The sequence below is a fragment of the Ursus americanus genome, chromosome 3 (assembly GCF_024610735.1).
Source record: "Ursus americanus isolate L20-20 chromosome 3, mUrsAme1.1.p, whole genome shotgun sequence".
NCBI classification, from domain to species: domain Eukaryota; kingdom Metazoa; phylum Chordata; class Mammalia; order Carnivora; family Ursidae; genus Ursus; species Ursus americanus.
In genome coordinates, this window is record NC_142129.1 from 60,193,931 (window position 1) to 60,206,796 (window position 12,866).

Genomic DNA, 12,866 nt, shown 5'->3' on the forward strand with positions numbered 1-12,866 from the left:
TCATCATGCAGCCCCATGGAAGGTCTGATCTCCAGTTTCTGCAAAATTCCGTCCTCTACAAAGCTATGGTTCTAGGGACGCGGGACACAATGTGGCACACACATAAGGGAAGCATGACTTCCATGCATATGTTACTTTGAACCAAATTCTCTCATGAAATTTGTGGAGATAGAATGAGCTCCCACATTTAAAATTTTTTTTCTAGCCAGCTCATTTCCACACACACTTACTTGGGTATTGGTGGAATAATTCATTTGCTTTAGGAATTCTTCAGCTGTCTTCATTGCAGCCTTTCTCTCCTGGGGATTAGCATCTTTACCTAAAATGGAAGATAAATGAAAAAGACAGAATCTCAGAGAGGGAATATATTATATGATTACAAAACATTCGCACACCAAGCAATAAACATAATTATAATTTAATTTTAATATGACACTGAGAATGGCAAAAATTTCCTGGTATGTTAAATATATTTAATAATATCATAATGATCTCTATCTATATATATACACAAAAGATTCTTTTTATATTGCCCTAATGCTTTCTTTAACCCCATCATTCCTGACAAATGATACTAGTAGGAATAAAACATGGTTTTGATGTCTGCATTTTATATGAGCTATTTACAGATCAAGTCTCAAAATGATAGGCTTTGTTTTTTTTAATCAGAAAAGATGTTTTCTTTACCTTTTCAAAGAAATAGTTGTAAATCTGAAGCACAGCTACACTGTCAATGGCATTTTTTACCTTTCCATACGAAAATTTGTTTTGCAGCACCGTGGTCCAAAATAAAGCATTCCTCAGAAAGCAGCATTGCCATGGAGAAGGGGTTTTCTTCTGCAACCACAGTCACTCTCATAGATCCACTGGCATCTGAAACCTAATATAAAAACCATGAGCTTGTTTGCAGGTAATAAAAATGTTCTAAAATTATATTATGGTGATGGCTATGTAACTCTGTAAATGTAATAACAACCATAGAATTGTATACTTTAAATGGGTAGGGTATGTAAATTATATCTCAACAAAGCTATTAAAAAACAACAACAACAACAAAGATCCATGAGCCAAATTATACCCTAAAAGGCTTTTTAAAAGGCCTTTGGACAATCAACAAAACTAAAAGACAATCTATGGAATAAAATGGGAGAAGATATTTTTGAATGACATATCTGATAAAGGGTTAGTATCCTAAATGTACAAAGAACTTATATAACTCAACACCAAAAAAACCCAAATAGTCCAAATAAAAATGGGCAAAAGACATGAACAGACATTCCTCCAAAGAGGACATACAGATGGACAACAGGCAAACAAAAAGATGCTCTTCGTCACTTATCATCAAGGAAATAAAAATCAAAACCATAATGTGATATCATTTAAACCTGTCAGATTGGCTAAAATCAAAACACAAGAAAAAACAAGTGTTGGCAAGAATGAGGAGAAAAAGAAACTTTCATGCACTGTTGGTGGCAATGCAAACTGGGGCAGCCACTGTGGAAAACAGTGTGAAAGTTCTTCAAAAAATTAAAAATAGAATTACCATATAATGCAGTAATTCCACTACTGGATATTTACCCAAGAATATGAAAACACTAATTCAAAAAGATGTATATGCACCCTATGTTTATAGCAGCATCCTCTACAATAACCAAATTATGGAAATAGCCTAAGTGTCCATTGACTGATGAATGGATAAAGAAGATACTGTGTGTATATAAACAATGGAGTATTACTCAGCCATAAAAAAGAATGAAGTTTTGCCATTTGCAGCAACATGGATAGATATAGAAAGTATAATGCTAAGTGAAATAAGTCAGAGAAAGACAGGTACCATATGATTTCACTCATATGTGGAATTTAAGAAACAAAACAAATGAACAAAGGAAAAAGAGAGAGAGAAAGAAACCAAGAAACAGACTCTTAACTATAGAGAACACACTGATGGTTACCAGAGGGGAGGTGGGGGGGATGGGGGAAACACGTGAAGGGGTTTAAGAGCACACTTATCATGATGAGCGCTGAGTAATGTATAGAATTGTTGAATCACTATATTATACAACTGAAACTAAGATAACACTATATGTTAAATATATGGAATTTTAAAAAAGTCTTTTGGGGTAAAATAACCATTAATAAAAAGTTAAGTTTCAACACTGGACCTAAAGCATCAGAAAATAATAATGATAATAGTAACGGCAAAGGTTTGTTGAGATATCTATATAATAGGCACCAAGCGATGAACTTTACATAATTATTTACTAGTTTTTATACCAATCTTTTCAACTAGGTAATAATCTTACACTCATTGCACACACACAAAAGCTAAAGCTTAAACATTTATTTATTGAACATTCACTGAGTGCCTACCATATACCCAGCACTATGCTAAGAAGGTACTGGCACATTACAGTCTATGTTTATAGACTATTTTCAAATTAGGTCCTGTAATTTAAGTATACTTTGTGTAAACTGTCAAAGTAAATTTCCTCTGTCACAAATAGTTATTTATTTAGACTCTTGAAGTTTGGAAATAACCACAGAACATTTTTTTTTTTAGGGGCACCTGGGTGGCTCAGTCAGTTAAGTGTCCACCTTCGGTTCAGGTCATGATATCAGGGTCCTGGGATCAAGCCCCGCAGGGGGCTCCCCGCTCAGCAGGGAGTCTGCTTCTCCTGCTCCCTCTGCCCCTCCCCCTGCTTGTGTGCACTCTCTCTCTCTCTCTCTCTCTCTCTGTCTCAAATAAATAAAATCTAAAAATAAAAATATTTTTTAAAAAGAACAATTTTTTGAAGCTGGAGGTGGTATTGCAAAACTGAAAGTGATATTAATGCCCGGGTTAGAATTCCCTGTTTTTCAAAGGCCAGCTTGTAGCTGCAAGGTACCTGGGCACCTGATAAATATGAAGATTCCAGGACTCTCCCTAGATCAGTGCTGGAGTTTTGCAGCATTGTGGTGGAGCTTGAATTCGGGTTTTTTTTTTTTTTTTTTTAGAAATTGCCTAGGTGACTCTGCTTCCCAGCTTTGTTCTGCAATCCCAAATTAAAGTATTTTCAGATTTTGTATTTTACATATATGCAATACATCATATATCCACCAGAGGGAGCAATGATGCAGGGTTAACATCTTCACATTTTAAAACATTTCTTTAGTTGTTAATGCTGTCCAAGAGGGAGAATGGTTTTATTTGATGATGTGGCATAAAAGATACTTGCTACGCTGTTGAAAATGGGTTTTAGAAACAGTAATGGAAAACAAGGGTGCCATGAAGTCTTTATCTTTTAATATTTATTTATTTATTTATTTATTTATTTATTTATTTATTTATTATTTCAGAGAGAGAGAGAGAGCACATATGCAGGGGGAGGGGCAGAGGGAAAGGTAAGAGAGAATTCCAATCAGACTCCACACTGAGCTCGCAGCCTGGGGAGATGCAGATCCCTCGACACCGAGATCACCACCTGAGCTGAAACCAAGAATCCCACGCTCCACTAACTGTGTCACCGAGGCGCCCCCTCGAGGTCTTTAGAATAACAATTTCTGTGCAGCTTATATTAAAATCATCAGTATTTAGCAGAAGTCATAACCATATTTTCCTTTGCCGTCTAGGAAGAAAATAATCCACTTCCCCTTTACAAAACACGAGTTATTAGACACAAATTAGTAACCTGATTTTCATTCACAATCAGTTTCTGAACTAGAAGTTCCCTTAAAGAACAGCAAATGTAACTCCTTCCTGTGATGACTGATGACTAGTTAGTTCTGCAGGGAGATTAATGGTCTGCTCCAAATCACGCGCTTGGAAAGTTACAAGGGGGAGGGAACTCTTGAAGGATCCCATTTGAGCGGTCTCCTCCACGGGAATATCTGTGACTTCTGTTACCTTCACCAGAAATAAAATCTTAAAATTCTGGAGTTGAGCCTGAATAATCTTCTAATGGCATCTGTCTCTCTCTCTCTCTCTCTCTTTTTTTTTTCAGATAAGGAAACTGAGACCCAGCATGGTCATATCTTGCCCCAGGTCATCCAGTGGGTCATCACCACAGAGGTGACATGGAACTAGGTGTCCAATGCCCAGAACAGGGTTGTTTTTGCCCTGTTTCTTCCCAGCTGTTTGGTTTGATAGCTTTGCCCTCCTGTAACAAAGAAAGCCTTTATCATGGCTAAACAGGATATTTCAAATAATTATCAAAATTTTATAAGAAAAAACTTACTGAGTATTTTTATTCCATGAGGGAAACATTTTCTTGAATGTCATATATCAAAACATATTATTGCAAACTAGCACAGCAACATTATATAATTATATTTAAGTTGTAGCAATAATTTCACTGATTATTTGACATTTTTAATAAAAATAACAAAAAGTAATAAAAAGAGGAATTTCAACAAACAGACTAGAGCAAAGAATGGATTCCACCTACACAGTGCTCTTTGAGAGCAACGAGAATTATCAACGGTAGCAGAGTCCCTTCCAGATCAGGTCTCCTGGCTGTATCTAGTCTAATAAAACCAAGAGAACTCACTAACAGTGAACTCACCATGTAGAGTTTAGCCATTTTCCTGTTGGTTATGTCTGCTACAGTGTCGTCATCATCGTCTCCATCCCTAAGCTCCGGCTTTGTCCCTAAAACCTGGAAAAAAGTGAACAGATAAAAGATACGGACCTCTCATTAAAGGATGCAGAGTTTAAAGGATGCAGAGTTTTTAAAAAAAAAGTAAACTCTTATATTTCTAAAGACATAGATTATAAAATATTTGCAATTAAAATGACCAGGCTCAAACATTTCTCACCAATCATACTGCATGGATCAAATGAATCAATTGCATTAACACTGAGTCTGCTCATGATGTGAACTTCCAAGAAAGTAAAATCCTACACTTGAAAGCATAGATGTTCATATTATTGAAGACTAGAAGGAATCAATTAAATTATAAAATATGAGTTCTAAATTCACTTCCATAACAGATTTCTTCTTGTGACCTCTGCTTCTAGAAGCAATCTATAGGCTTAATTACAAAAATCTTGGATCAAATTTCTATTTGAGGGTAGAGTACCATTAACATTAGATAAAGGGCAAATTCTTGACTACACGATGCTATATTTCCTCCTGTATATTTGGCACTAGGAACAGTGTCTGGAGCATAAGAGATGCTCCATAAGTAACTATCAGATGAATAAATGAATGTATTTATTTTCTGCATATATGATACAATCCCAAAGTTCAAGTACATAAAGCATTAGTAGAAAGTACATTTAAATCTGCTTTGATTTTCCACACACTACAATCACAAAAAAAGAGGTATATATAGCAACTTGACCAAATTAAATGACACAAATATAGAACGTTAAGGACAGGAAAAAAATATAAACTTACTCTAAACAATGACTTTTATAATAACATAAGCACAAATTCAAGTTTAGAACATGCAATTTAGACTCAATAAATATTTCATATACAATGGAATTCTTTGCATAACGTGTTTTATGTTCACTATAATACATTGTGTGAAAATACATACTGCCAAATACCAGGCAACAATAAAAATGTATATAAATTCTAATCCTTGCTCAAGTATGGGTACCGCCCAGAGTTTCAAAACCCTTTAAAGAAGTTATTTTCTCTGGGAACACGCTCATTTTTTTGTTGACACAGTGATCAATAAAACATTTTAATTATTGTACATACTAAATTATCATAAAATACGGTTTTTCTTTTTTATTAAAGTAGGACCAAGACAAAAATTAAAACACTTGGAATCAAAGGTGTGTTTTTAAAACAGCTTTACTGTGCTATAAGTATGTATATCTTCTAAGGGCAGCAAAAGTTGCCTTATATACCCTTTTGTGATTCTACTCTAACCAAGACAGTAGTTTGGAATCAACAATTTGGGTTGAGGATTCATCTAGTACTTGGCAGGTTCCCAGTGGGCCAAGTGAGTCTGAGATTTGGGGCACACTCTAACTTTTAATTTTCAGACAATTCCCATACGAGCCAAGGCTCTTAATTAGCCTCTCAAAGGACTGTAGCACAGTTGGGAATTGAACCCACGGGATTCACCAGAAACAGGCTTAACTGCGGGGGTAGGGGGATGCCGTATATTGTCAGGTATTCCTGAGAATCATTTTAAAATTCAGTTCAACAAATAAGCATTTACCAACTACCTCACTGGGGTATGCAAATGAGTTTCTAAATATATTCCCAAACCTTAAGGACTTTACATCTTGTCTAGAAAAAGGAAAATAACTAAACATATTCTCTTTGTGAACTACGCCATACATTTTTTTTTTTTAAAGATTTTATTTATTTATTTGACAGAGAGAGAGAGAGCCAGGGAGAGAGGGAACACAAGCAGGGGGAGTGGGAGAGGAAGAAGCAGGCTCCCAGCAGAGGAGCCTGACGCAGGGCTCGATCCCAGAGCGCTGGGATCACGCCCTGAGCCAAAGGCAGATGCTTAATGACTGCGCCACCCAGGCGCCCTGTTGATCTTTGAAATAAACCATAAATACAGCTTTTCTTTTCTTTTACAGGTAGGATAATGCCTAAATTTTAAAACACTCATTTTAGGTTTGTCAAGTGATTAGCATTTAACTCATGTAATACTTGGTGTGTGAAAGAACATATATTTTGACAATTTAAAGAGGAAGGGAGTGGCACCTGGGTGGCTCACTTCGTTAAGTGTTTGCCTTCAGCTCAGGTCGTGATCTCAGGGTCTTGGGATCGAGCCCTGCATCAGGCTCCCTGCTCAGCGGGGAACCTGCTTTTCTACCTCTGCCTCTGCTCTTTCCCCGACTTGTGCTCTTTCTCTCTCTCTCTCTCAAATAAATAAAATCTTAAAAAAATTAAATAAACTTTAAAGAGGAAAGGAAAAAGAGAAGGCTTATCTGAGGATGTTTCTTAAAAATTTCATCTATTGTTCTAGCCAAGACCTGTCACTCAAGCTTGGAGTCTCCCCACCCCTCCCCTTCCTTCAATTATTTTCTGTAAATTTCCACTTAACAGTATCATCATCCTTTAACATGCTCCAAACTGTACCTAGCTTTCCACAAACCTGACCATTCTCAATTTTCCATTTGTGTCAGTGAATTTCTATTCTATTCACCTGGACTTAAAATCAGGAGGTCAGTTCTGAATACTGCCCATCCTCCATATTGAATTTCCTACCAACTTAGTCATTAAATTCTACTTCTTTATAATAATGTTCGTAGTCACCTTAATTCCCACCTTAGTGAAGTCCCTTATCACCTGAGCGATGGGTTACACCTACTCCTGTCGGCTCCCTCTTGCCTTCAGGCTCACTTCATTTTTTTCATCCAGAAAAGTTATCCTGTACAGTGGCTGGAAGGCCCCTCATGTCACTTTACTCCTAAGTTTCAAGACTATGACTCCAAAGAAAGGCTTATATCCTATATCTGCTCCAGCAACTCTTCAAGTTCAATGTGCTCAAGGAACATCTGGGTAACCCGATAAAATAAACCATCTCAACAGCCAGCTACTATGTCATTAGGTCTGGGGTGAGGCCCAGGAAGTTGCATTCCAGATGATGCTGAACTGGCTGCTTACTGACAGACCCAAACCTTCTGTCTGGATTCCAAAGCCCCTTCAGAGGCTGGATGTTACCGACCCTGCACTATTTCTCAGCATTCTCTACCACCTCCCTTCTCTCACCAAGCCGATGTTTTCAGTGTCCCTTGTGGGAGCCACACCCTTGCCTTCTGCAGAGCTCTCCTGAGTGCTGTATGTAACTTCTATCTAGGTTGACTGCCTGTGGTAGAAGGAAAATGGAGCAATGATTCTTTGGTTGGTTCAGCTATTTATAATTAGCCCAGGAATAGTTGCTTATTGAATGTCTGCTATGAGTCACATGCTGTGTCAGGAGCTTTGGACACGTATTGTTTCATCTTTACACGAGATCCCATGAGGGAGATACTGTTATCCTCATTTTACAGAAAAGCTCACTGATGCTCAAAGAGGAGAACTGCGAAATGTTGAGGCTTAAATTCTTAGATTCTTAAATTCACAGATCCCTTCAATGCCATAATTTCAATAATTTTTTAAATTTTTCTATTTTTTATTTTTATTTTTTATTTTTTTAGGGAGTGGGAGAATGGGGTGGGAGGAGCAGAGGGAGGGCTAGAGGGAGAAAGAAAGAAAATCTTCAGCAGACTCCAAGCCCAGCATAGAGCCCAACCCAGGACTCGATCTCATGACCCTGAGATCATGATGTGGGCCGAAATCAAGAGTTGGCTGCCTAACCGACTGAGCCACCCAGGTGCCCTTCAGTTATTTTCAGAATAATTATTCTGAAATATTCTGAAATATTCCCTAAATCAAAGCAAACTAGGAAAGTCTGGGAAACAGATAAAAAGATTCTTTCTGAGGATAGTGTCTAGGGGCCCCTCTGGCGATCTGATACCATTAAGTTATTTTCTTTCCCTTTCTTTGAGTTGTTTTCTAATTCAGTAGAAGATTGATAGCAGCAAATGATTTTATCCACAGAGATGCACAGGAATTTTGTCTGGTGGAGATAAAACTGATTTCTGCCCTGGAGAAGACGCCAGCTCGGCATTTATCAGCAAATTCATCTCAACACTGATCACCCATTCACTTGTCTGTTCTTTGGATTCTTCTTCAAACTAATTATAATATATTACTAGTTCTCTTATTTTTTAAAAAGATTTTACTTACTTATTTGAGAGATAGAGAGAAAGAGAGCGTGAGCAGGGAAGAGGGGCAGAAAGAGAGGGAGAAGCAGACTCCCCACTGAGCAGGGAGCCTGACATAGAGCTTGACCCCAGGACCCGGCATCATGACCTGAGACACCCAGGTGCCTTTTACTAGTTTTTTTTTATTAATGAATGACTTAAATAAAATCTTTGATATGGTTATTTTATATTGATATGAGAGTCATGATTGTATTTGTTTGAAACCACCTTTTAACACCTAGTACCCTCTTGTCTAAACCACATGTATTGAACTCTGTTTATATATTTATTGCCTTTTATTGTGTATTACATGTGTTCCGCTAACCCTTCTCAAGTGCTACTGTGTGCCATGCCAGGGACTTTATAAATTTTGTGTAAAAGATGCTTTCAGAGGCGCCTGGGTGGCTCAGTTGGTTAAGCAGCTAACTCTTGTTTTCCGCTCAGGTCCTGATCTCAGGGTCGTGAGACTGAGTGTTGCGTCAGGCTCCACCCTGGGTGTGAAGTCTGCTTTGGATTCTCTCTCTCCCTCTGCCTCTGCCCCCACTCTTGCGTGCTCTCTCTCTCTCAAAAGATAGAAATTAAAATAAATAAAAAAATAAAATATGCTTACATATCCCTACTTACCAGATACCAGTCTAAGAACATTAGATTTATTAAGACATTTCATCGTCACGTCAACTGGCACTGTTACTATTCCATTTTATGCCTCAAGAAACAGACTAAGTAACTTGCCCACCGTCACAGAGCTTACAACTGACAAAGTCAAGATTTGAACTCTGGCTCCAGAGTGGGTGCCCTTAACTAGCACGCTGTGTGCGTCTGTGGGCACTTCAAAAAGGTCTTAATTGTGTAGGCCTAGTCTCTGGAGATAAAGCAGAAGGTGTCTCGCAGCAAAGACTGTACAGGGAACACTCTTAGTTCTCCCTTTCTGATGAGAGCAATAGTAGCATGTCTACTGCACCGCACACACGCTAGTTAATACGGTGATAGTGTTTCGCCCTCTTCCCTCCACAGCTGTTCTCAACTCTCCCCAAATCCTCTCTCCACTCCCCTTCCTAGCGGCTCTGCCCATGCTGTGGGCATCAAAGGCTGCTGGAGGGAAGGTCTCCCATCACATCAGGGTGTCATGAGAGCAAACAGCTCTTCAAATAAGATATGACAGTGTTCAACCAACCTGAGAGTGCTACCAAGGAATGTAAAATTAAGCAATAATACTTCTTTACCCATAAAATTGTTACAAGTTAGGAGACAACTGACAACATCCGATGCTGGGAAAGATTCTGCTTTCTACCAAGCACTCTCTGGTGAGAAGGCAAATTCTCGAAAGTGCCTAGAAGTAGGTAACAGAAACCCAATAATTCTATTCTAGCAGTTTATTCCAAGGAAATAATTAAAATACATGCAAAGAGTCAACCTAATAAATACATCACAGCATTTTATAATATTAAAAAATGCAAACCACGTAAATGTCCAACATGAAAGGGATTCATTAAATAAATTAGGCTGTATTGATAGAAGAACATTAAAATATTATAAAAATTATGTGATGGTCAGGAAAATGTTCATAATATTTAGTATAAATTTAGCTTGCAAGGCATTATCTACAGTATGAACTGTTTCTTGTGAAAGCAGAGATACATACAGGAAAACAAAGATTAGGAAGGATTTAGTTATTTTTTCCTCAAAAGGTGGGACTTGGGGATATATTTTTTCTCTATTGTGACTATGTATATTTTGCAAAATTTCAATAACAGATATATGTCTTTTTATAAATAAAACTGTAAACGCTTTTATTAAATAAAAAATACTGACCTCTTGTTTTTGTATTTATTTTCTCTCCCCAGTGGAAACAGCTGGCACTTCATTACTTCAAATGGAGTAATTACAACTGCCTTTTAACTTAAAATCTACCTTAGGCTTCTCCCTTAGGCTTCCTCATTCACTTCATCAAAGCATAGTAACTATTCTTGATGGATTCCTAAATGCTCTAGGCATTTTGATCAGAGAAACTTTTCTTAATGTAAAGACCTAGAAGTGGCCACCAGTGACAAAGGGGCCTTAATTTTTCAGCTAGAAATTAAGTGATTCCAAAGGTCATAGGTGCTATTTTGTTACAGATGTGACATGGGTAGAAAAATGAGAATATCTTTATCTTCTCTCTGTTTGTCCATAACATAATGGAAATGTTTAACAACTTAAGACACTACTCTAAGTACACTAGAGGGGTTGGAAATTTGTGGAAATAAAATTTTGTTCTAAGCCAAAGTAGACCTTCTGTTCTCTGATCAAAATGCCTAGTACGAAAAGAAAGGATAATATGTGCTCTGGACGAAGGACAATACCTAACTCAAGACTCCAGATCACTCTGGATGAAAATGTTCCAAGTTGGTGTCAAGTCCCCAAAGCATTTAACATAGAGGGTCTTATATGGTTCTCAACTGTGATTTCAGCTTGACAGATCAGGAAAATGAGGGTGAGAGAAGTTAGGAGTTTTGCCTGAAGTGCAAGTCTTATAAAGAATAAAGCAAGGACGCAAACCCCAAGCCTCCCAACTCCCACCGCAGTGGCCCCCACAGCAAAGAAGACATCACAGTCTTCTTACCCGCATCACTTTAGTATGCATGGCTCTTTGTACTCTCACCAAAAACAAAGGAAGCTCTCAGGTCCTAAGAGCTAACATTTTAATTACCTAGAAATTCTTCTGTCTTATTTCCTTTCCCTAACTGGAAAAAAAAAAATCTGTCACTTGTTAACATATGGTGAATAGAGACAAATTATAAAGGTGATATATAGCCCTGTTTGGTTTATTTTCTTGCTTCCAGGAATTTTATGGCCTAGGTCAGACAAATATTTGATATCAGGAAAGACATACAGAGATACAAAATTACAGACAATTCTGAGAAAACCTGTGACCCCGTTTAGCTAGTTCCACCTAATCTTCCAACATTTGCTCTCCTGACCTCAGTGTGTGCTTCCCTGCCTCTGAAATACCTCTATCCCATTACTGATAAATCAAAAAAAAAGGGTAACTTAATATATCAAATAGTGGGTAAAGTTATTTTAGACTGAGAGAAAACATGTCAAGTCCATGTTTGGATAAAAGGATAAAGTGAATACGAGTCTGCAAGAGAGGTTTGGTTATTTAATAATCTGGGCCAGGACTGTCCAATAGAATCTTCTGTAACTGAAATATTCCATCTCTGTCTTGTTCAATATGGTAGTCATTAGCTACCTGCAACTACTGAGCACCTGATATGTGGCTAGTGTAACATGGTAACCAGATTTTTAATTTAATTAATCTTGACTAACTTAAATCAGAATTTAAATAGCCATTTGTGTCTGACAATGCTGTATTTGACAGTGTAGCTGTAGAGGGCTCAGGGACCACTGTGGCCTTGGAGAACTCACCATGATGCAGGTCTGATCCTCAGTGTGACAGTAACATCACCATATTAGAGATTAGATTTAGAGGGTCCAACTCACAAGAAAGTCAACTCCTAAGTTATTATAATATAGAGAATAAATTTACAAGTTATTATACTATGGAAAGCTAACTTACAAGATACTATAACATGGAAAAGGCTAACTCACACATTATTAAAATACATAAGCCAGAATGCCAACTTATTAAATTAAAGCAGTTGTCTTAACTGGCTACATGTTAGAACCCTCTGGGGAGTTATGATAATGACTACTAAAGTCTGAATCTGAGCCCAAAATTCTGATTGAAGCCCTGGCACTTTTGTATTTTCAAGCCCTCTGGGCCTGGTTCTGTGATATATTCAAGTTTTTGGTGGCATCAGCTATATTAACCTGGTTCATCCATTTCAACCATCAGGACAGGTCTGCCAAGCATTTCTGATGTTCAAATAGCTTCTCAGGGAACCCCTCCCTGAACAAATTGTCATGGCCTGGCAGTCAGGACGCTGCCGCAGAGCAAATCTCAGGTAAAGATTTTACCTGCCTTTTCTGGAAATCATTAATTTTTTTTTTTTTTTTGTAAGGCCACAAACCCATTTGGACATTTCTACCTGATTAGTGCTTGAATAGACACTCCCATTGTTTGCCTCTGGAGTTTCTAATCTGTATGTTTCACAATGACCATCACCCCTTTCTTCTTCACAATCCTCATTTGGTAGGATCTGGCACTCTGAGCCGG

The 12,866-nt window shown here is 37.7% G+C and overlaps 1 protein-coding gene across 1 annotated transcript in view; it reads right to left on the reverse strand.

Annotated features, from left to right (window-relative positions):
• Nucleotides 1–12,866, reverse strand: part of SCIN (scinderin) — a 75,188-nt gene that overhangs the window by 25,335 nt on the left and 36,987 nt on the right. The window contains exons 5-7 of the mRNA XM_045793133.2: nucleotides 4,542–4,634; nucleotides 748–880; nucleotides 231–319 (exon numbers count right to left, since the gene is read on the reverse strand). Coding sequence (XP_045649089.2) covers nucleotides 231–319; nucleotides 748–880; nucleotides 4,542–4,634 — 315 coding nt within the window. The remainder of the gene's footprint in view (nucleotides 1–230; nucleotides 320–747; nucleotides 881–4,541; nucleotides 4,635–12,866) is intronic.